Source organism: Mesoplodon mirus (genome assembly GCF_964341445.2).
Source record: "Mesoplodon mirus genome assembly, chromosome: 16".
Lineage (NCBI taxonomy): Eukaryota > Metazoa > Chordata > Mammalia > Artiodactyla > Ziphiidae > Mesoplodon > Mesoplodon mirus.
The window spans coordinates 324,663-348,850 of NC_138992.1; the positions used below are offsets into that span (position 1 = coordinate 324,663).

The 24,188-nt window shown below is 53.7% G+C and overlaps 1 protein-coding gene across 8 annotated transcripts in view; it reads left to right on the forward strand.

Annotated features, from left to right (window-relative positions):
* The window catches only part of ARHGAP39 (Rho GTPase activating protein 39), an 81,159-nt gene that overhangs the window by 41,202 nt on the left and 15,769 nt on the right, over positions 1–24,188 (forward strand). For all 8 annotated transcript variants that reach the window (XM_082600738.1, XM_082600735.1, XM_082600737.1 and 5 more), the window contains 3 exons: positions 709–871; positions 7,169–7,603; positions 15,042–15,125. In XM_082600738.1, the coding sequence (XP_082456864.1) occupies positions 792–871; positions 7,169–7,603; positions 15,042–15,125 (599 nt within the window). In that variant the 5' untranslated portion in view covers positions 709–791. The remainder of the gene's footprint in view (positions 1–708; positions 872–7,168; positions 7,604–15,041; positions 15,126–24,188) is intronic.

Consider the following 24,188-nt stretch of genomic DNA (forward strand, 5'->3'; position numbering starts at 1 on the left):
TGGCATTATTTCATTCTTTTTTATGGCTGAGTAATATTCATAATGGTAAAAATTTATAAGCAGAGGTTTTTAATATTATAGTCCAATTTGTTAATGTTTCTTTTGTGGTTAGTGGCTTTTTGTGTCTGATTATGTGCACCTACTCTAAAACCACAAAGATTTTCTCCATTTTTTCTAAAAGTCTTACTGTCTTACTTTTAATGTTCAGAGCATCGGTTTACCTAGAATTGAGTTTAATGTATTGGATGAGGTAGGGGTCAAGGTTCATTGTTTCCCATGTGTAAATCGTGTCAATGCAGCACCGTTTTTGAACAGCCCCCTCTGTCCTAAATCTGGGGGCCTTGCGTGTGCATAGGTCACCCTTGAGTGTTGCCCAGTCGAGGGCGTGCCATGTGCCTCTCACTTGTGGACACGGTAGCACCAGGTGGGTAGTGCTGTCCCTGTTTACCAGGCAAGAACACTGCTCTCAGAGGGGGCAGGCAGCTTGCCCAAGGCCAGCTGGCGAGGGGGTCTGGATGCCCTCCGCGGAGGCTGGGCAGGGGCCGGATCCCGGCTGGGGTTCAGGGTCGGGCGCAGGAAGCTCAGAAACCAGCTGAGGCATGAGTGTGCCTCATTCTCACCGGTGACCTGGGCCATGAGGGGCTAGGCTGGGAGTTACTGTTTCCCCAAACCCAAAGGCGTAATAATGTGGCTTCTGCTCTCTCTCAGGGCGGTGCCTTCCCGACTGATGCTGAGGGCATCCCACCGACCTGCTGACATCCGTCCACCTGGGTCCTCAGGAGAAGGCTGCGATGTCCCAGACACAGGACTACGAATGCGAGAGCCATCATGCTGGCCTGCAGGAGTCTCGGATTTCAGGATCTAGCACGAGGTAAGGAGGCTGACTCACTGGGGGCCAGCGAAGCAGGAGCCTTTTCCTCGGCCTGTCAGTGCTGTCCTGCCTGCTTACGCGGCCTGGCCCCACTCTCCTCCACGAGGAGCTGTGTGCTGCCTTCTGAGTCTGGCATCCCCGGGGAGCCCCACCTCCTGTCGCCAATGGGCTGCAGAGCAGGGAGGGCTTCTCCTCGGGCAGTGGACACCCTGCCAGCCCTCAGCTGGGCCCAGCCCCTTAGGCGCCCTCTGGGCATCCACGCCGAGGCAGGCGGCCACAGATGATCACTTGCGTTTTTCTAATTTATGGCTTTATTTGGGAATAATTCCACAAGTTGCACGAACAGGAGGAGTGCTCTGAGCATCAGGTCCCCTTACCCAGATTCAGGCTCTGTGCCGCCGTGCGGCCACTGCTCCTTCCACAAACAGCACTGTTCTGAGTCATCTGGGGGGACACGCACATCCAGCCCCATGTTTGCTCACATCTCCCAGGACAGGAGGCGCTGTGCGTAAATCTGTGCGAGGGGAAGCACCCGCCTCCTGTGCCGCCTGGTCCGGCTTCGGCCGCTGGCTCCCTGCCGTCCTTTGTGGCGCTTCCGGCCCCTCCAGCACCGCTCACCCCGAGTCTGCTGCACGTCTCCTTTGTGTTTTGTAAGCTGGAAATTTCCACCTCCTTTCTCTGCCTTTTGTGACATAGACACTTTTCCAGGGACGTCCCCCTTGTTAAGATGGAGCACTCGGCTTGGTTTTTCTGATGATTTCTGAGCAGAGTGCGTCCTTCTGCAGGTTCACGGCCACTGCTGCCCACCTGCTGCCCACCTGCTCTCGGGACAACGGCTGTTGGCCTCGCTGCCGTGCTCCTCGCCAGTTTCGGGGCTTCCACCGTTTCTTCCTTGACCTGGGCCTTCCTGGGGTGGGTGCGGAGCTGGGTGGCTTCCCAGCCACAGCACCCGGTCCACACCGGCCGGCCGGTGCCCCCCGTCCCTCGGGAGCAAGAGCCCCTCCTCCCCATCGCCGTGCTCACTTGTGGAATCACAAATTCCGTTCTGCTTTACGTGGCTTGTCGTTCATCCCGCACTTAATGACTTGGTGGTCTGCTGTACCAGATGGGCCGGTGAGACTCCTGCAGGCTGGCCCCTGTGATTCCTGGTGGCTTCCCCGGGCTCCAGGTGCATCCCGTGCTGCCTCCCCCTTACCCCCGTCAGCTGTTTCTCTGAGGCGCCCTGTTCCCCAAGGGAAGACTAGGGCCCAAGGACCAGCGCGTGTGCTCGTGGCACCTGCGACGTGTGTTTCTTGACCCTTTAAGCAGAAGGACTAGAAACGCTGAGTTTGCGTGGACATCTCCGGTCCCGGCCCTTTTCTGGGGCGTCTTCTTGCCGCCTTCTGTACCACAGTCCTCTCCTCCTCCAGGAGAGCCCTGTTTCCAAGAGCCAGAGGGCAGCAACTCGTTTGTTCAACTGACAATATGTCCAAGATGGTTTCAAAGTCGCTTGCCCATTCTGCTACAGAGAGTGTGTGTGTGTGTGTGTGTGTGTGTGTGTGTACATACGCATACTAGAAAAACGTTCAGGACTTATTTGCACGCCCACACGCACCCTCCACCCAGGAGCAGGAATGGAGCCTGGTCCTGTGTGCACGCTGGGTTAGCTTTCTTTTCCCTCTTGCGGTTATGATGTTCATCGAAACACAGTTGCGTCCATTTGTTTCAGCTTGAGGGTTTTTTCCTCTCCCTTTCCATTCCTATTGATTTAATTTTGTTTTGGTTTGTTTTGGTTTGGTGTTTTTGGCCGTGCCCACTTGGCTTATGGGATCTTAGTTCCCCAACCAGGGATTGAACCTGGGCCCCCGGCAGTGCAAGCACTGAGTCTTAACCCCTGGACTGCCAGGGAAGTCCCTAATTTTGTTTTTTAAACATGTAGACCCTTAACATGCTTTCAAAAGACAAAACTATTCAAAAGGTATTTATATTCAGAGAAGGACCCCCCAGACCTTCTCCGTGCCCCCACCTACCTCTTGCAGGAGGTTTTCTGGTTGATCTCCTATGTTTCTGTTTGGAAGGGTGCCCTGGACCTCGGGCCCCGGAGGTGGCCCCCTTTGCGGCCTCCTGGGTGTGGTGGCCCACCAGCCCCATGGTCAGTGTATGTGTTTCCAGTTAGTGTGCAGTTCGGAGTGATGCTGCAGTGACAGCCTGGTGCTTGTGTCATTTTTTTTTCTTGGTGGTGTGTCTTCAGGGAAATTGCGGTAGGGGTTGCTGGGCTGGAGATGTCGTGCCCCACGTGCCCTCCATGGGGCCCCGCATGCTGCCCCCGTCTGCCCACAGCCTCCCCCAGGACGAAGCTCGGGCCTGGATGTGGTGCCCGGGGGCTGGGGGCCTCAGTGTGGCGTGGGTTTTATGTCCGATGCCAGGTGAAGTGGGACATTTCACATATGTTATTTACTTTAACAATTGTCTATTCTTATCTTTTACCCATTTTCCTATAGTATATTTGTCTTTTTCTTGTTAAAATTTATGTATTAAGTATATGAACCTTTTATCTGTAATTTATATTGCAAATATTTAATATTCTCACCAGATGTGTCCAAAGAAACCAAATCTTTTTTACTTTACAATTTACTCATCTTTCTTTAGTGCCTCTGGGTTCTTAGTCACTGCTAGGCGTGAGCTTCCTGTGTGTGGCGTGAGCTAGGGGCCGGCGTCACCCTCCTGCCGGGAGACCTCAGCTTCCAGCACCGTTTGCTGGAGAGGCTGCCCCTTCCCTGGTGAACAGTCCTGCCTCTCCTGTTGCAGGATCCCCACTGCAGGGGCTGTGCTTGGTCACACTCGCCTCCCTTTCACCTGGCAGATTGCCTGGGACATACTTGGCACTCGTGAGGCTCTTCCGGGAAGTAAGTATTTGAACAGGCCATTGTCTGCGAGCAAACATCTCCACGACTTGGAGGAAAGAGGCAGGTCGTCGCGCAGCCTGCCCAGCACACGGGGAGAGGCCGCGGCTGGCGTCACACCCAGGAAACCGCTGTCATCTTGAATCTTCCGGCTCTTTCCCCAAATGGCTCATTCTTTCCTACCCAATTCCTGTTAGACATCGTCGCCAAATACATCTCCCTTGAACTCCATTCCGATGGTGTGGGTGGGTCACTGTGATCAGTCTGTCACCCACAGGTCCCGACCCTTCCTACTGGCAGGGAAGCCCCAGAGTGGTTTCAGCACCATTCCTCCATCACACGCCTGGGGACCAAGCATCCTTAGGCTCTGCATCCCCCACTGACTGGGTGCTAGGTGTAGGCTCCCGCCCTCCCCAGGCTCCAGGTTCCAGCACATTCTCTGCCCCTGGGTCCCCGGGGGACTTGGCTCAGTGCCATAGGGAGCGCCCAGGACGTTCTCCTGAAAAGGGGGGGTCCTGCCCACCTGCACACAGGGATGCGCTGAGAAGGGAACAGATGCTGTTCTTTATTCAGAGAGAATCATCACCGTTAAATTCATTTGAAAGTGTATTTAGAGCAAAAATAAGCATTGTTATTGCTTCCCTGGGGCTCAGAGTGTTTGGCCCAGTGCTTTCTGAGCATCTCTGCTGGGTCAGCCCTTCCTTGGGTAGCGTCTGCCTTTTGTCCCAGCCGATCCCATGCTGCGGCCCGAGGGGAGAGCAGGCGGTCAGCTGAGGGCAATCTCGGAACCTCGGGGCTTCCTTCCTCACGGGAGCAAGACCCCGAGCTCCTGGCCTTGTCTCCAGGCGCCTTCATCCCTGGGTGGGGGGCGCCCTCGGGCAGTGCCCACCAGCCTCCAAGCCTGGTGGCACCCGTATCCTCTGGCTGAATGCGGGGCGCCCGCTGAGCTATGCTGGCGGTGCCTTCCGTCCTAGGGCAGTGCAGGCGGCCGCAGCTTCCTGGTTAAAAGTACCCGGTTCCCGGGCTTCCCTGGTGGCGCAGTGGTTGAGAGTCCGCCTGCCGATGCAGGGGACACGGGTTCGTGCCCTGGTCTGGGAGGATCCCACATGCCACGGAGCAGCTGGGCCCGTGAGCCATGGCCGCTGAGTCTGCGCGTACGGAGCCTGTGCTCCGCAACGGGAGAGGCCACAGCAGTGAGAGGCCCGCGTACCGCAAAAAAAAAAAAAAAAAAAAAAAAAAAAAAGTACCCAGTTCCCAAAGTTAGAAGTTTGCTCCATCTTCTGTGTGGACAATGGCCAGCTGGCGGCCGTGGGGATCCAGGCAGGAGGGGGCGAGAGGACAGGAGGGGGTGAGAGGGCCACACACTCCCACCAGGCAGAGAAGCAGGGCAGGGGCTGGTCCACTCAGTGCTGCGAGGTGGCTGGGGAGCAGATTTTGGCGCCAGTAGCAGGTTGATGGCGGCGAAGGCTGGGCCCAGGAGAGGCGTCTGGGGACAGATGATGACAGCGGGCACACGCCAGGGCTCCAGCCCCACCTTCTGCAGAAGCTGGCCTTGCAGGGTTGCTATGATCAGCGGCCACGTGAGGCCTGAGGAGCCCAGAGATGCTGCAGCCCTACAGCACGGCTGGCAGGTCTGCCTCCTGTCCTCTACGTCTAGGACACCGTCTCACGGCCTCTGTCCCTCGAGCCGTCTGGTCCCGGGATGCCCACCCAGCCCTGCTCCTCCCTCTACAGGATGACAGGTTAGGCAGTGGTCCCACGTGGGCAAGCACGGAGCCCCAGTGCCCTCCCCCACCGAGAGCTGCCCAGTGTGACCGACCGCAGGTGGAGGGAGACGGGAGGGGTGCAGCTCGGAGAGAGAGGGGGCTCGCTGGCTGGATGACCGGGGCGGGGGGAGGCCGCTCAGACGTGGCCAAGCCCCACAGACCGGTCCCACTTCCCATTTCATCCTCCAGCCCTGAGGATCCTCAGGGCTCTCCCTCTTTCCTGCTCCCTTCTCATCTCCTGCCCTCTCTGTGGCTCCACACTATCCAGCTGCTGTGCCCTGCCCACTATGCTAGCCTGCCTTGGCTCAGCCGGCTTCCAGAAATGACTGTGGACCCAGACCTGCAGGGCTGCTGCGGGGCAGGGGGGGTGGGGGTGGGGTGTGTGTGTGTGTGTGTGTGTGTGTGTACATACTAAGCGATTGGGCTCATCGCCCGCAGGACTGTGCCTTCTCTCCTCCCCACCCTGAGCATGTCTGGCCTCAAAGTGTAGGGATGAGGTCCCCATAGAAGGATGAGGTCCTCAGAGAAGGTTCTCTGAGGTCCTCAGAGAAGGGCTGCCCCCTCAGCCCTCTGCCAAAGCCCACCCGTGCTCCCAAGTGAAACACTCAAGGAGCAGGGTGCCTCCCCTTCTCTCCGAACCCCTGGAAGCTCCTGACCATCCCAGTGGTGGTGAGGACCAGGCCCATCACAGAGTCCAGGAACAGTGGACACGGTGCATCCACACTGCAGAGCAGTCCATGGCATTTAAAAGATTGTTGTTTGTTGAAACTTGGAAGCAGAATAAAAAATGCTCCTTGTCGGGCTTCCCTGGTGGCGCAGTGGTTGAGAGTCCGCCTGCTGATCCAGGGGACGCTGGTTCGTTACCCGGTCCAGGAAGATCCCACATGCCGTGGAGAGGCTGGGCCCGTGAGCCATGGCCACTGAGCCTGCGCGTCCGGGGCCTGTGCTCCACAACGGGAGAGGCCACAACAGTGAGAGACCCGCGTACTGCAAAAAAAAAAAAAAAAAAAAAAAAAAAATGCTCCTTGTCAGCTGGAGCACACCCTGATATCAAGCACATCGGCATTATAATTGACTTGTTCTGAATAGCTTTAATTTACACTCTTAAACAAAAAAAAGGCCTTACGTGGATGGAAGTCCTCTCCTTGGGGTGGGGGGTGCTCGGGGGGCCTCTGGGGGGGAACCATCTCCGCTTTTGACTGGGGCGTCACAGTGATGGTGGAGTCCGCTTCTGCTGCAGGTGGATGGGTGCTGGTGGCCTGCAGTGGCTGCTGCTAAGAGCAGCCAGGGCATCCTGTCGGGACCTGGCCCCTGGCTGGGAGGAGTGTGTGCAGTGCACGTGGTCCAGGGCCTCTGAGGACAGGGAGCCAGAATCCAGGGCATCCCTAATGTGGGACCAGCAGAGAGGGGCCAGTTGGAAGATCCCCACCACTCCCACGGCTGGGCCCTAATGAGCATATAGAAAATCAGAAGTGGATGGAATTTAGGTATGCGTCGGTTTTATAAGTGACAAGATTTCTTGCTTTTGAGGCTGGCAGATACGAGGACGGGTCTGGTGCTGGATGAGCCATTCTGCAGACACGGGACGCAGGGCGGGTGGCCCGATGGGCAGGGTATTCGCACCCTAACGCTGCCGTCCCTCTCCCCAGGCTGGAGTGGGTGGAGATCATCGAGCCGCGCACGCGCGAGCGCATGTACGCCAACCTGGTCACGGGCGAGTGCGTGTGGGATCCGCCGGCCGGCGTGCGCATCAAGCGCACCAGCGAGAACCAGTGGTGGGAGCTCTTCGACCCCAACACGTCGCGCTTCTACTACTACAACGCCACCACGCAGCGCACGGTGTGGCACCGGCCGCAGGACTGCGACATCATCCCCCTGGCCAAGCTGCAGACCCTGAAGCAGAACACCGAGTCGCCCAGAGCCTCGGCGGAGAACAGCCCTGGGAGGGGCGGCAGCGCCAGCCGTGACGGCAGCACCAGCTCGTCCCTGGAGCCCGAGCCGGACGCCGGCGACAAGGTGCAGGAGACTGTGGGGCGAGCCAGCCGGCAGGCCGTGCTCGGGGCGGTGAAGGAGGAGAGCGGCAGGTGAGGCCGGGCCGGGCGCGGGGGCCGCGGGGGCCGCGGGGGCCGCAGCAGCCTGCCTCCTCGGGGTGGGACCCTGTGCGGGGAGGAAGGGCCGCGCTCCCCGTCCCCGCCGGCGGCGGAGCCCGGCCGCGAGGCTGTCCTGCTGTGCTCTCCGGACCTGTTGCCTGGGGCTGGAGGTTTCCTGGCTACGTGTAAAATTGCTTGGTTCTTTCCGCTGGGGGAAGTGCGAGCGTGGCTTCGGGACCCCAGAGCCGGCCCCGCAGAGTACGTGTGAGGAGGGGGTGCCTTCCCCAGGCCGGCCAGCCTGTCGTTCCCAGGGCGCAGATCCGTGGGGATCCGTACCACCTGGCACCGAGCACCCCTGCCCAGGCTTGACAGATCTCGACCGCGTCTTGGGAGGGAGGAGAGGGGGTCTCCCCCGTTTTACAAAGGAAGGACTGAGGTGGTCGGCAGCGTGGCAGAGCCCAGGAAGTGTCTGCCCTGCCCAGCGGCCGCCGTGGCTGTGTGCAGAGGTGACCGTTTCCCCTCCGGGACTGGCGAACAGTGAGGGCTCCCACCTCCTGCTGGCCTCGCACATCTGGACGTCTCCCCCAGCTCTTGTGGCCCACCCCGAGTGCCCATACCCCAGGGCCTGAACCCCAAGTATCCATTCCCCAGAGGCTGCACCCTGAGTGCCTGTACCCCAGAGCTGGTACTGAGCAGACCCTGTCCCAGGCACCAGAGTCGACCCCGGGGTCCAGCACTCAAGAGACCAAGTCCAGAAGGAATGGCTGGATGACACGTGCCTGGAGAAAATCAAACAGGCTGGAAGTTACCAGAAAGAAACCAGGGAGGATCTGGAATTGGAGGCTGGGCAGGGAGAGGGTGGCGGGAAAGGGGCCGGGCAGGCTGGGTTTCACTTGGGGACAGTGGAAATCACAAAGCAGTCGAAAGCCGACTTACATGGTGGGTCCATTTGCTCCTTGGAGAATGACGTGCCAGGCCAGGGACGGTGGTGTCGTGTGCTGAGGGTGCGGGGGGCAGACGGGCAGAGTCGGATGCTCTGGGACTCGAGACTGGCTCTGCTGCTGCTGCACAGCATGGGGAGCCGGACACGCGTGGGGGCAGGTCAGCGTGGGTGCTGGACACACACTGGGCTCGGGCCAGAGCCTGAGGCCTGGCCAGGTGGGCCTGAGTGGGCTGATAGGCAGTTTGGGAGTTGTCCTCAGGAGCCGGAGCCCGGGATGAACCCCAAGGAGGAAGCAAACGAGTTTTAAAAGCAGCCTTCGGCCCTTCTGGTGTCCTCATGGAGCTCAGGCTGGCTGCTTCCTCCTGTCCAGCAGATCTGACAGCATTTGGGCTCAGATACTCTCCCGTTTGCCTTGGGTTGTGATGGGTGCTGGCTCATCCTGCAGTCAGGTGAAGGGACTGGACTCTAGGATTCTGCTGACCACCGTGTCCAGCACCCATGCCCGCTCTCTGTGGGTGGGGGTGTCTTCTTTCCAAAAGTGTCCTGGATGCAGCGTGGTGACTCGGATCATGGGGTCAGCTTGGGATCGGGTTCCCACAAGACCCCCTGTTCGGACATGGATTAGAATTGTGTTGGATCTGTGGGGAGTAGGCACCTTGATTATGTCACCTTATCCCATAGATGAAGGTGGTGCATTTTACACTTTTTTGCACAAGGACTTGCATGTTTTTTTAAGGTTTATTTTTAGGTACCGTATAAAGTCATGTGATCGTTACTGGTTTACAGACGTGAATCTTTATTTGTCCTGTTTTCACACTTTTGTTGAGCTCTTGTTAGTTTCAGTAGACTTCACCGTCTGTCTCCTGGGTTGGCGGTGACACTGGCCAGCTGTCCCAGGCTGGTCAGCACTTTCACAGTGAGGATGAACCAGGGAGGGCTTGTCCCTGTGCTCAGGCTGCTGGCCTGTTGTCCGTGTGACACTGTGACACTGTCCATCGGGCTGCCACATCCCTTTCTATTTTTTTGTTTGTTTGTTTGTTTGGGGGGTTTTTTTGGGTTTTTTGCAGTACGCAGGCCTCTCACTGCTGTGGCCTCTCCCGTTGCGGAGCACAGGCTCCGGACGCGCAGGCCCAGCGGCCATGGCTCATGGGCCCAGCCGCTCCGTGGCACGTGGGATCTTCCCGGACCGGGGCACAAATCTGTGTCCCCTGCATCGGCAGGCGGACTCTCAACCACTGCGCCACCAGGGAGGCCCCGCATCCCTTTCTATTATTAGGCTTTTTAGCATGAATGGATGCGGAACCTCAGCCAGTACATTTTCTTAGTCTATTGTGGGTTGAATTTTTTCCCCCAGAAGATATGCTGAAGTCCTAATTCTCAGCACCTGTGAATGTGGCCTTACTGAGAAATAGGGCTGCTGCAGACATCATAAGTTAAGCTGAGATGGGGCCACCCTGGAGTGGGCAGGGCCCTAGTCCCGCAGGACTGGCGTCCTTGCAAGAAGACAGATGCACAGGACAGTAAGTACCCTGATGGCCGAGGCAGAGGCTGGAGCCCTGTGGCCGCAAGCCGAGGGACGCCAAGGATGGCTGGCCCCACGGGAAGCTGGACGGGGGGCCTGGACAGATTACCTCCAAGCATCCAGGAGGCGCCGGCCCTGTTGGCACCTTGATCCTGGGCTCCCAGCCTCCAGGACTGTGCGAGAGTGAATGTCTGTTCTTCTAAGATGCCCACTTTGTGGTGCTGGTTCCAGCAGCCCCAGGCACTACTACAATCAGCATTTTTAAACAATCATCTATTTCATGTGTTCCTGGGATACTCTGTGTAATTTTTCAAATAGATTCAGGTTACGGATATTTTATTTAGGCTTTTTTTTCCATGTTGATAAGTGAAAATGGCCTATACTTTTCTCCTTGTTCTGTGTGTCCTGGTTTTTTATCAACAGTGGGAGTGTTTCCTCTGAAACACTGTCTGTTCCTAGAGTGTCTGGCAAAGAGCACTTGCTCACCAGCCAGGCCTGTGACCTGTGTGGATTCCTTTTCTTTACTGCTTGCAGGAATGTCCAGGCATTTACTGTCTGAAATCCTAGTTTATGGAGGCCTGCTGACCTAAGTCACAGACACACTGGCCTAGGCTGCCCTGGTGCCCCTTCCTTCGTGGACGTCTGTCCACACAGGCCCTTTGCTCCTGCTGCCGGGCCTTGTGCAGGTTCCTGGAGGGTCTCCACGTGCTCAGTCCTCTCAGAGACCCCGCTCCGGCTCTCAAGAGCCTCTTCTGTGTCACTGCTCTTCTATTTATTGGACATTTTTTTCTCAGCCTTTTACTAACTTACTGTTGGAAACTCAACTCATCTATTTTCACTGTTTCTTCTGAAATGAACTTTTGAAGTCACGCTTCCCTCAGCATTACTACTTTAGTTTTATTACACGACTCTTGGTATGTAGAATTTTCATTGTTCAATTTTAAATATTTTCTGCTTTTAATTATGATTGCTTTTTTGACGCATTTGTAATGTAGAAAACGTCTTAATTTCCAAAACTGTAGGTCACTCTCCATTCTTGTTCTTGATTGTGAACTTAATTTCATTTTGGCCAGAAAGCATGATTTTTTTTTGAGACTTGCTTTGTAGCCTAAATCCTGAATTTTTTAAATGATTTCAGGACTACTTCAGAAATTTCTGTTCTCTGTTAGGTCCAGGGTTCTCTGTGTGTTTGTTAGGTCAAATCTGTTAACTGTGTCAGTTGAGTTTCTTACTCATTTTTTGTCTACCTGATCTATCGATTCCGAGAGGTAAAGTCTCCCCAGACGGTGGAATTGGTCTGTCCCTCCTTCCTGTCTCGCATTGCTGCTGCCTGTGTGTGGAAGCTGTGGATCGGCTGTATATAGATTTGCAGTTAGGTGTCCTGATGCATTTTTCCTTTGTCGTGACGTTGTTTACCTGCTGGTGTTTTTTGCCTTGAAGTGTACTTTGGAACCAGCGTCGGCCAGTTTCTCCATGGTTAGTATTTGCCTCTGAACGGCAGTCCTTTCCCATGTGCTTTAGGTGTGTTTCTCATCAGTAACCTGTAGGGTTAGGGTCATGCTTCACCCATTCCAGCACCTGTCCTTGGTCTGGTGGGATGGCAGCGGGGGTGCTTCCTGGGGATCCCTGATACGGCGAGAGGATGTGGTTTACCATCCTCGTATCCTCCATGCCCAGGCTCTTCCTGTCATCCTTCTTCCTGCGTCGTCCCCAAACTGCTCCATGCGTGCATCCACCGCCCAGCGTGTTCCTGTGCCCTGGGGGCTGTGGGCTGTGGGCTGTGCTCCCCACCTCAGGACACTGCTCTTAAGCTGCGTGCACCCTGCAGCCCGGGGCAGCCCTGCACCTCGTCCTCTGTGCCCGGGGCCCGGGTGGGAGCGTTTGGGGTGAGTGACCGGCAGGGCGGCCCTGGACCGGGCTTACCCAGCAGATCTGGTCAGGCAGAATCTCGCAGATGTGAATCGGCTGCTTGTGCCTTTTGCACACTTTCTTCTGGAGCTGCTGGCTGACTGTTCAGGGTGCAGGAGCCCTCATGGACCCCAGGGCTCGCTTCTCACCAGCACCCCCGCATGCCTGCTGACTGGTCCCTGGTGTCCTTGATTGTGACGCAACCAGATTTGCCATTATTTTCGCCTTATGGTTTGTTTTCTTTTTCCTTTTTTTATAATAAATTTGTTTGTTTATTTTTGGCTGCATTGGGTCTTTGTTGCTGTGCACGGGTTTCTCAGGTTGCGGCGAGGTGAGCAGGGGCTACTCTTCGTTGCGGTGCGTGGGCTTCTTGTTGCAGTGGCTTCTCTTGTTGCGGAGCACGGGCTCTAGGCACGCGGGCTTCAGTAGTTGCGGTGTGCAGGCTCAGTAGTTGTGGCTCGTGGGCTCTAGGCACGCGGGCTTCAGTAGTTGCGGTGTGCAGGCTCAGTAGTTGTGGCTCGTGGGCTCTAGGCACGCAGGCTCAGTAGTTGTGGCTCGCAGGCTCTAGAGCGCAGGCTCAGTAGTTGTGGCGCACGGGCTTAGTTGCTCCGTGGCATGTGGGATCTTCCCGGACCAGGGCTTGAACCCGTGTCCCCTGCATCGGCAGGCGGACTCCCAACCACTGTGCCACCAGGGCAGCCCCTCAACGTAACTTTTGTTTGCACTGGGATAGCAGAAGATTCGTGTGCCTGGCTTTGCTGTGGTGGTCTGGGACTAAACCTGCAGTACCTCTGAGGGTCACCAGTGGTTTGAGCTCAGAAAATACATCTGCTGCGAAACTGTGTGGGAACGGAGATCTTGCTTCTTGTTTTAATTTTTGTGGCACGGGAAGGAGATGATAAAACAGCTGCTGATAGTATTTGTGACTCAGACGTTCACTGTCGTCAAGATGACTCTACTGCAGTCTCGGTATCTCATATAAGCTCTGTTTGCCTTGTAATTTTAGGTTGAATTCATTGAGAAGCATTCTCAAATCTGAAAGAAACCCTCATGTTCAATGTTGGATGATAGTGGTCGAGTAGAGGTTTTTCTCAAACAGAAGATTTCAGTCTAGGTCGTGAGTTTTTTTAAACACTGCAGTAAAACTTTCCCCTTTCAAGCTGTTAAACTGTTGTGTAGTAGGTCAGGTCGGGAGGTTTCGCTTCTGTTTCTGACAGAAACCCATGGAACTGGTGAGGGCAAAGTCCAGGAGAGCAGAGGACGTTCGCGGCCGGTGACTCGTGACGCGTTTGGTGCGTCCTGCAGAGCGCCTGCCGCTGAGGGGCGCGGTGCGCACCCGTGAACACCCACCTGTGCACACCCACCTGTGCGGGCCTGTGGGTCCTCAGCTCAGCCTCTTCTGACACGCGTGTTTTAGCATGATCAGTTGTTAACACATTTTAGCAGATTCCACTTCAGGTTGGACTGAATTCGGTGTTTTCTCAGCTTCTTTGGCAGTAATTTCAGCTGCAGTTGCTCCACAGAGATGATTCATAGACGTCAATTCCTCAGTCACTTCAAACTCAGTGTTGACTGCTTGAGTGAAGTAGCAGCTGCAGAGCAGTGTCAGGAATGTGCGGCCTTCAGGAGCCCAGGGACCCTCCGGTCCTTGGCCGCAGGTGCTGCTCTCACTGTCCTTGACTCTGTCCGTGCCGAGAGGCTGATAGTCTGAAGCAGGTTTCTTTTCTCTGGACACATAACTTTAGCTGCTGCAGTCAACACAGTTTAATAAACTCATCATCGGTGAGCAGCATTCCTTGCTTTCCTTGCTTGGCTAACAAATGAGCCACTTGGGAGCTTACTTGGTGTAAGCGTCCTTTTCATTTTCATTTTGTGAAGCAATTCTGCTGCGATGAGATTTCCATTTCGAACTCTGACTGTTGTGCACATTGGGACACTGCAGTGCTTCCAGCAGGGCTGTGTGTCCTACCGACCCAGCAGCAAAGAGCCCGCGTGCCACCGCGCCTGAAAGGCAGGACAGTACAGGCCCACTCTCTTCATGCTGTGGCATTGTGGGTAGGTGGGGTAGTAAAAGCATCGGTGAAATGTCATGGCTCGGCCGTGCGTGTGGCACTCAGGCCGATGACGTGCAGCTGCATCGCTGGGCCTGCGCCACGCTGAGTGATGCAAGCACCTCCTGTGGTCTCTGCCGTGGCCACACACGTCGCGGTTGCAGATGAGCGAATGGGACTGTGTTCCCACGTCGTGTTCCTGACGGACACTGGGATTTGAATCTCATGTAGTTTTCACATTTCACACACAAAAAAATTTTAATATAGAAACCATTCTTAGCTCACCTGCTATACAAAAACAGGCAGCAGGCTGGACGTGGCCCACAGGCTGTAGTTAGCTGCCCCCTGACCTGAAGGGGCGTGCAGGCTTCCTGGCCTGGCCAGCCCATGGGGCCTGGTGGCCTGGCCCGAGCCTCTCCGTGTCCCCTTCCTCACCACCCTCCGCGTCTCAGCACAGTGGCCACTTTCTGTTCCCAGGCTATGCCCAGTGCGGCCCCCTTGCCGGCCCTCTTTCCTGTCCACAGCTCAGATGCACCCCGCCCGAGAGCCATCCCTGGAGCTGTTTCCGGTCTGGTCCTACAGTGGCCTGAGGTTCTGGTTCGTTCTGCAGTGGACTGCACCCGGAGTGTGAGCCCTGTGTGAGCGGAAGTGTGTCTGCCTCACCTGCCTCGGGTTCCAGCCCCGGCCCAGGCCCAGCCGCAGCTCATCGGCCAGAGCCCCAGCTCTGAGGTGGACCTGGGCCATAGTGGGCTGTCCCTGTAGGAGGGCGGTGGGCCTCCAGTCCATTCAATCCGGGCCACGTTCCAGGCACCGGGGAGGGGTGGTGAGGGCACAAGAAATACTCAGACCAGATGAAGGGGACGACTTTGTGGGCAGGAGCTGTGGATGGGAAACTAAAAGGACAGCACCCACATTCTGAAAAGTGAAAGGCGTGTTATTTTTGATGTATCGTGTTTCTAAATGGTTGCACTTTTGTTCACGTCTCCTTTTCATTTTGCTGCGTTTCAGTTCCTCGCCGTCGGGAGGTCTTCTTGAGAAGGACTATGAGATTTACCAGGATTACGGTGTGGATGGCCACCTTCTCCACTGCAGGTAGGGCCCCTGCCTCAGGCCTGGCCCTGTCTCCTGACCCGGGGGTGGTTTTCCTGGCAGCTCTTCGGTGAGCTGGAGGAGAGTCTGGCTCAGCAGGAAGCAGCAAGCTGGGCGTGCACAGCACGCAGGGCCCTGCCCCAGCCAGTGGAACGTGAGGAGAGGTCGTCAGGGCCACCAGCGCCGGGGCAAAGTGGCCCCAGGCTCGCATGGCAGCTACCAGTCACTGCGCAGTTTGGGGAGCTGTTGAGTCCGTGGTACTGGCCCTGGCCCCTGGCAGACCCCTCGGGGGCTCTTCAGCATGTGGTCTCCCTGGGAGCTCTGGGCCACACATCGGAGTGTTTCCCAGGCCACATGGGGAAGACTGGTGCCAGCCGAAGGGAAGGGAGGAGGCTCGCCTCCCTCGGCCCTGGGTTGGCCTTGCAGGGCGTTGGGGTTTCTGGATACGACCCTCAGGACCCTGGGCACAGCAGCCGTCGGTCTGGGCAGGGGCCATCCCTTGGTCAGCTCGTGTGTCCAGGCTGGAGGAAGCACCTCCCCTGCAGCCGAGGGGGGCCGGGCCAGGTGCTAGGCCCCTGGTGGCCTGGGTGCCCCCAGCACAGGCCAGCAGTATTAGTGTGTATTGTGGGGGGATTTGAAGGTGCGAGGGGCCTTTGGCAGTTTGCTCAGTTTAGAGATTGAGCTTGCACGTGGTGACCGGGCTCGTTGATGTGGGAAGGGATCTGAGCCTGCGTGGGGCCAGCGGTGTGGTGGTGTCCACAGATGTGTTTTGTGGCCTCCCATGTTTTCCTTGGTAAAGGGGTGCGGTGGCTGACGGGCAGGGCCTCACCTCCGGCTCCAGGGCAGAGCAGGTCCCCGGACGCGTTTCTTCCCGTGCAGTGGGTCCTGCTCCTGCCGGCTGCACGTCACGGCCCTGGGCCCTGCGGGATGCATATGCCCCCTGCTCTATGGTGGCCCGGCACTGCCCTGGCCCTGCCATCCCGGTGCCACCTGGGCCGGGTGTGAGAGCAGCTCCCTCAGCCAGATGGAGCGGGAAGGACAGGGAGACAGTTGAGGAGGCGGCCGTGCAGCCCGGCGCAGGGCATGTCGGGGGGCCTGCGGTTTGCTGGGCGGTCAGAGGACCACGTGGCTCCGGTTTTCTGACGTCTCTTCTCGTTGCGCGTGAGCTGCGCCCGTGTCTCGGGCAGAGGCTTCCCTCCAGACCCACGCGGCAGCCGTCCCAGCCCCGCTTCCCTGCTGCTCCTTCCCGGTTCTGGGTGCCGCATGTGGAGCAGCTGGAGCAGCGCTTCCCTGAGGAGGCGTCTCCTTCTTCTTTGGAGAACAGGCGACGCCCTGAGCTGAGCGGAGGCCCCGCCCGCCCGCTCCCGCACTTCCCCGGTCGGTCATGGGAGTCCGCCTCTCCCCTCGGGGGCTGGAAGCCTTCTCGGAACAAGGGCGTGGGGCGGTGTCTCTCGCCTGGGTGCCTCCACCCCAAGCAGAGCAGGGGATTAGAGGTCGAGGGAGAAGCATGGGACTCTTGGTCTGGGGAGCCATGAGGAGATGGAGGGGCCGGCGGGCAGGTGGGAGGCTAGAGGGGGCGCGGTGGGGGGCCCTGCGGGGCTGCGGGGCTGCGAGGGGCCGGCCTGTGGGGCGGGAAGTGAGGCCGCTTGCGCGGGGCGGGTGGTTGAGGCCGGCGTCTGCTCTGTGACCCAGGCGGCCCACGTTTCCCGGTAAGACAGGGAGCCCGTGACCCTGGGGCCTGCCTTGGGGATGGAGTCAGAGGCTCCTGTGCGGGTGACCCGCCCTCAGCCAGGGGTGCCGTCTGCCGGGCACCTTCCTTCCTGCTGCCCAGTTCCCAGCTCTGCCCTGACTCGATGGAAGCGCTCTGGGCCCGGGAGTAGACTGTGCTCTGGACTCCGCCGACACGACACACTCTCCCACACTCCTCATCCCACAGCCACAGCCCTGCCACTCCCCCCGCAGAGGGGTGGGGTCCCTCCTGCTGAGGGGTGAAAAGATGTGCAAAATAACGCTTCCCAGTTGCTGAGTGTTTCCTGTGTGCCAGTACTGAGCTAAGGACTTTATCGTATGCGCATCTGCACATCGTGTTGTTTAATCCTCGTAGGAACGGATGAGGACACCGGGACAGAGCCGGGAGGTGCTTTCCCACAGCTGCAGCCAGGGAACAATGGCCTGGAGTTCAGCCACACATCTCTCCGACTCCAGAGCTGGCTCTCTGGGTCTGCTGGCCCCGGGCACACTAACTGCTGCCCTTGGCCCCCGGCTCTGCCTGCTTGGCCTGGGGGGCAGGCTGGGAGCAGCCTCCAGCAACCAGGAGTGGAGCCCTGCTGCAGTCTGACTTCTCCCCTGGGTAATGAGGTCAGACTGCAGGGTTTGGTCCTGGTCATGCTGGAGCAGGCTGCCCGGCCCGAGGCCTCTCACTCTCACCCTGATCGCACATGCTGACCCGGGTTCTCTAAGTCCTGCCTCACGCACGCCCAGTAATTAGGACTTATGGCCTTATCCAGAAAGCCCCAGCCTCAGTCAGAGGACAAAGGCGGAGGACCAGACTACACAACTGGTTTCTCAAGACGCTTGGGATTTCTCCTTTCTGTGATGGTGGATTCACTTAACTGAGACCAGCCTGTACAACAAGAACAAAATAGACCAAATATTCCTGCAGGCATCCGAGGAGCCAGGACGTGTGGCCAAGGTCTGGCAGTCAGTGCAGCCCAGCATACATGTCACCACCTCAGGAGCCACAGAGGGGACCTTGGCAGCATTCCATGTTTCTACTGGGACTCCTGAAAGGCTACACGAAGGCATAGGGTGAGCCATAAGTAGACCAGTCCTCGAGTAGACACCCGAATTCCAGTCAGCTCAGTCCCAGATGGGATTCAGGTGATCTGCCCTTATCCCAGCTGCCTGCTAGAAACAAAAGTAAACCAGAGCCTCAAATTATCTCTACAGTTTTTCATACACAGTCACCAGAATTTCAGTCTAAAATTGCCAGAACTGCTTAGAAACAAAAACAGATAGTAGAAACAGACCCACCGGAGATCTATATTTTGGGATTATCAGACACTCACTTTAATAAATATGATTCATTTGTACAAGATATTAAATGGCAGTTTTTCCAAATCAAATAATTTCATCAAGATAGATCACATTCTAGGCCACAAAACACAGCTTAACAAATTTAAAAGAAAAGAAATAATACAGTATCTGCTCTCAGACCACAATGGAATTAAACTAGAAATCAGTAACAGAAAGATAGCTGGAAAACCCCCAAATACTTGCAGGTTAAACAACACACTTCTGAATAACACATGGGTCAAAGAAGAAATCCCAAGAGAAAGTTTAAACTATTTTGAACTGAATAAAAATGAAAATACAACTTAAAATTTGTGGGGTGTGATAAAGGCAGTACTTAGAGGGAAATTTATATCAGTGAGTGCATATATTAGAAAAGAAGAAAGATCTAAAATCAATCATCCAAGTTTTCATTCTCGGAAACTAGGAGATGAGCAAATTAAGTACAAAGTAAGCAGAAGAAAAGACAGATATTAAAAATTAGAGCAGAAATCAATGAAACTGAAATAGGAAATTAATGGAAAAAAATCAATGAAATGAAAACCTGGTTCTTTGAAATGATGAATAAAACCAATAAGCACTAGCCAGTCTAAGAAAAAGAGAGAAAGGACACAAATTATTAATGTCAGGAATGAAAGAAGCGATATCACTACAGATTCCTTGGATGTTAAACAGAAACTACAGGGAATTCACTGGTGGTCCAGTGGTTGGGACCCTGCGCCTTCACTGCTGAGGGCCCCAGGTTCGATCCCTGGTCAGGGAACTAGGATCCTGCAAGCTGCGTGGCCAAAAAAAAAGAAAAAAAAAGAAAGAAAATACAGGGATGCTGTGAACAACTCTGTGCACACAGACTTGATAACCTAGGTGAAATAAACCAATTCTTTAAAAGACACAATCTGCCAAAACTCATATAACAAGAAATAGACAATCTGAATAGGTCTACATCTGTTAAAGAAGTTGAATCAATAATTAATAATCTTCCAAAACAGAAAGGACCAGGCCCAGATGGGTTCACTGGTGAGTTCTACCAAACATTTATGGAAGAAATTATACCAGTTCTCCGCAGTCTCTTTCAAAGGATAGAAGCAGAGGGAATACATCCTAACTCATTCTATGAGGTCAGTATTACCCTAATATCAAAATCAGAAAAACACATTACAAGAAAAGAAAATTACAGACCAGTCTCTCTCATGAACATGGATATAAAAATCCTCAACAAAATGTTAGCAAATCAAATCCACCACTGTATAGAAAGAATTACACACCATGACCAAATGGGATTTATCCTAGGTATGCAAGGTTCGTTCAACATTTGAGAATCAGTATACTCCATTACATCAATAGGCCAAAGAAGAAAAATCCATGATCGTATCAGCTGATGCAGAAAAAGCATTTGGCAAAAATCCAACACCCATTCATGATTAAAAAAAAAAAAAACCCTCAGTAAACTAGGAACTAGAGAGGAACTTCCTTAACCTGATGAAGAACATCTATAAAAAATTTACAGCTAACATCATACTTAGTGAGAAGTCAAAGCTTTCCCACTAAGACCAGGAGCAAGACAAGGGTTTCCCTTCTGACCTCTGCTTTTCAGCATCGTATTGGAAGTCCTTGCTAATGCAGTAACACAAGAAAAAGAAAGAAAAGGTATACAGATTGGGAAGGAAAAAATAAAACTGTCTTTGTCTACAGATGACATGATCATCTATGTAGAAAATCCTAAAGAATTGACAAACTCCTAGAACTAAGTGATTATAGCAAGGTTGTAGGATATAAGCTAAATATACAAAAGTCAATTGCTTTCCTATATACTAGCAATGAACAAGTGGAATTTGAAGTTAAAATCAATAGCATTTACATTAGGATCCCCCAAAATGAAATAAGTATAAATCTAACAAAATATGTGAAAAATCTATGTGAGAAAAACTATAAAATTCTGATGAAAGATATCGAGGAAGAACTAAATAAATGGAGTAAGATGTCACTTCTTCCCAACTTGATCTATGTATTCAGTGCAATCTCAGTCAGCATCCCATCAGGTTATTCTGTGGATATTGACAAAGTGATGATAAAATTTCTATGGAAAACACAACATTGTAAAGCAATTATACTCCAATAAAGATGTTAAAAAAAAATTTCTACGGAGAGGCAAAAGATCCAGAACAGCCAACACAATATTCAAGGAGAACAAAGTTGGAGGAATAGTACTACCTGAGTTCAAGACTTACTATATTTATTTATTTTTTAATTTTTTTTTTTTTTTTGTGCGCTACGTGGGTCTCATTGTTGTGGCCTCTCCCGTTGCGGAGCACAGGCTCCGGATGCGCAGGCCCAGCGGCCATGGCTCATGGGCCCAGCTGCTCTGCGGCATGTGGGATCTTCCCAGACCGGGGCTTGAACCCGAGTCCCCTGTATCGGCAGGCAGACTCTCAACCACTGCGCCACCAGGGAAGCCCAAGACTTACTATAAAGCTACCATTATAAAGACAGTGTGGTATTGGTAAAAGAATAGACAGATAAATAGAATAGACTGGAGAAACAACCAATAGACCCCCCGTAAATACAGTCAAGTAATCTTTGACAAAGGGGCAAAGGCAGTGCAACGGAGCAAAGATGGTCTCTTCAACAGATGGTGCTGGAACAACTGAACGTTCACAGGCAAGAAAATGAATCTGGACACATTCCTTACACCCTTCATGGAAATTAACTCAAAATGGATCACAGACCTAAATGTAAAACACAAAACTACCTCCTAGAAGGTAACGCAGGAGAAAACCCAGATGACCTTGGGTTTGGCAGTGACTTTTTAGGTACAACATCCAAGGCATGATTCATGAAAGAAACAATTGATAAGCCGGACTTCATTAAAATTAAAAATTTCTGCTCTGCGAAAGACAGTGTCAAGCGAATGAGCAGACAAGCCATAGACTGGGAGAAAATGTTTGCAAAAGACACAAATGATAAAGGACTGTTATCTGAAATATACAAAGAACTCTTAAAACCCAGCAGTAAGAAAACAACCTGATTTTAAAATGGGCCAAAGGGACTTCCCTGGTGGCGCAGTGGTTAAGAATCCACCTGCCAGTGCAGGGGACATGGGTTCAAGCCCTGGTCCAGGAAGATCCCACATGCCTCAGAACAACTAAGCCCGTGTGCCACAACTACTGAGCCTGTGTTCTAGAGCCCGCGAGCCACAACTACTGAGCCCGGGTGCCTAGAGCCCATGCTCCACAACAAGAGAAGCCACCACAATGAGCAGCCTGCGCACTGCAGTGAAGAGAGTAGCCCCTGCCTGCTGCAACTAGAGAAAGCTCGCATGCAGCAGTGAAGACCCAATGCAGCCATAAATAGATAAATAGATAAAATAAAACGGGCCATTGCAGCCATAAATGAATGAATGAATGAATAAATAAATAAATAAATAAAACGGGCCATTGCAGCCATAAATAAATAAATACTTTTATCAAAATAAAATGGGCCAAACACCTGAACAGACACCTCACCAGAGAACATATACCGATGGCACATACGCATATGAAAGCTGCTCCATATCATCTGTCATCAGGGAACTGCAAAGTAAAACAACAGCGAGATACTACTCCACACCTATTCCAGACACTTCGGACGCCAGACGCAGGTGAGGGTGTGGAGCCGCAGGAACTTGCATCCGTTGCTGGTGGGAAGGCAGGACGGAGCAGCCACTGTGGAAGACAGGCAGTTTCTCATAAAACGGAATATACTCCAGTGATTCGGCAGTTGTGCTCCTTGGTATTTACCGAAAGGAGTTGAAATGTTATGTTCACATCAAATCCTGTCCACAGATGTTTACAGCAGCTTTATCCACAGTTGCCAAAAGTTGGAGGCAGCCAAGATGTCCTTCAGTAGGTGAACAGAGAAATAAACTGTGGTCCATCCAGACAAGGGGTTACTCAGCACTAAAAAGAAGTGAGCTATCAGCCATGGAAAGACATGGAGGAACCTTAAACGCACATCAACTAAAGTCAACCTGAAAAGGCTGCACATTGCGTGATTCTGACTCTGACATTCTGGAATCGTAGTGTGTAGCCTTTTCAGATTGGCTTATTTAGAGGCCAAAGATTTGCTCAATGATTTGGCTTCAGATTTGGCTTCTATGGAGACAATAAAAAGATCAGTGGTTGGCAGGGATGGGGCGGGAGTTGGGGGGAGAGATGAACAGACAGGGCACAGGGGGTTTTAGGGTGATGAAAATGCTCTGTATGATACTATAATGGTGGATACAAGTCATTATCCATTTGTCCAAACCCATAGAATGTACAACACCAAGAGTGAACCCTAAGGTAAACTAAGTGGTCGATTATAATGTGTCAGTGTTGGTCCATCAGTTACAACAAATATACCATCGATGGCGAGATGTTGATAACTGGGGAAGCTGTGCATGAGTTGGGGCAGGGGATACATGGGAAATCTCTGTACTTTCTGCTCAGTTTTGCTGTGAACCAGTGCTCTTAAAAAAAAAAGAATTAGATATTCTGGAACTGAAAAATACAGTAATAAAAACTAAGAATTCAATAGATGGGTGTAAGAACAGTTTAAACACAGCTGAATAGAAAATTAGTAAATTAGGGGCGTCCCTGGTGGTGCAGTGGTTGAGAATCCGCTTGCCAATGAGGGGGACACGGGTTCGAGCCCTGGTCCGGGAAGATCCCACATGCCACGGAGCAACGAAGCCCGTGCGCCACAACTACTGAGCCTGCCGCTCTAGAGCCCGTGAGCCACAACTACTGAGCCCACATGCCACAACAACTGAAGCCCACGCGCCTAGAGCCCGTGCTCCACAACAAGAGAAGCCATAGCAATGAGAAGCCCGCGCACAGCAACGAAGAGTAACCCCCTCTCGAGGGAATTAGAGAAAGTCTGCGCGCAGTAACAAAGACCCAACGCAGCCAAAAATAAATAAATAAATAAATAAAACTTATTTTAAAATGTTTTTAAAAAAATGAAAATTAGTAAATTAGAAGGTAGATCAGAAGAACACATCTGTGTGGAGAGGCCAGGGGATGGAAAATACAGAATACAGCCTGAAACCATATGGAACACAGTGAAGAGGACTGCAGTTGATTCCCAGGAAAGGAGAGAGAGGAAAGGGGATAAAAGTAATATTGAAAAGATATGGTCAAGAGTTTCCAAAAATCATAAAAGACGTCAGGCCACAGATTGAAAAAGTGCTGTGAACCCCAAACACTGAAGCACATGTTCCAAATACTAAATGTAAAAAGAGACTTCCCCGGTGGCACAGCGGTTAAGAATCTTCCTGCCAATGCAGGGGACATGGGTTTGAGCCCTGGTCCGGGAAGATCCCACATGCCACGGAGCAGCTAAGCCCGTGCACCACAACTACTGAGTCTGCGCTCTAGAGCCCATGAGCCACAGCTACTGAGCCCACGAGCCACAACTACCAAGCCCGCGTGCCTAGAGCCCGTGCTCTGCAACAAGAGAAGGCACCACAACGAGAAGCCCGCACACCACAACGAAGAGTAGCCCCGGCTCGCCGCAACTAGAGAAAGCCCGCGCACAGCAACGAAGACCCAGTGCGGCCAACAAATAATAAATAACTAAATAAATAATTTAAAAATGTAAAAGGAAAATCTTTAAAGCAACCAGGAGTCTCTTGGGGTGGGGGAGCAGGTGGCAGAGGTGAGCCCCACTCATCTCTCTGGGACTTGGTCCAGCCCGTCGTGGCTGGTACAGCTGTGGGACGTGGTGCAGACCTTCAGCGGGCGGATGTGGCGTGTGGTCAAGTCCGTGTATCCCCAGGGGCAGTGTCACTCATGTCACCGGCAAGTGAGGCTCAGAAGAGGCTGAGCATCTTGGGTGGCCCCCCGTGCTCGGTGGCAGGGCCGTGATTTGGGCCCCACAGCTCCCCAGCTCTCCCTTAGCCTGATGCAGGCTTTCCCAGGAACTGGGGGACAGTTTTATCATCTCTGTCCAGGTGCAGAGTGCCAACTGTGTGGG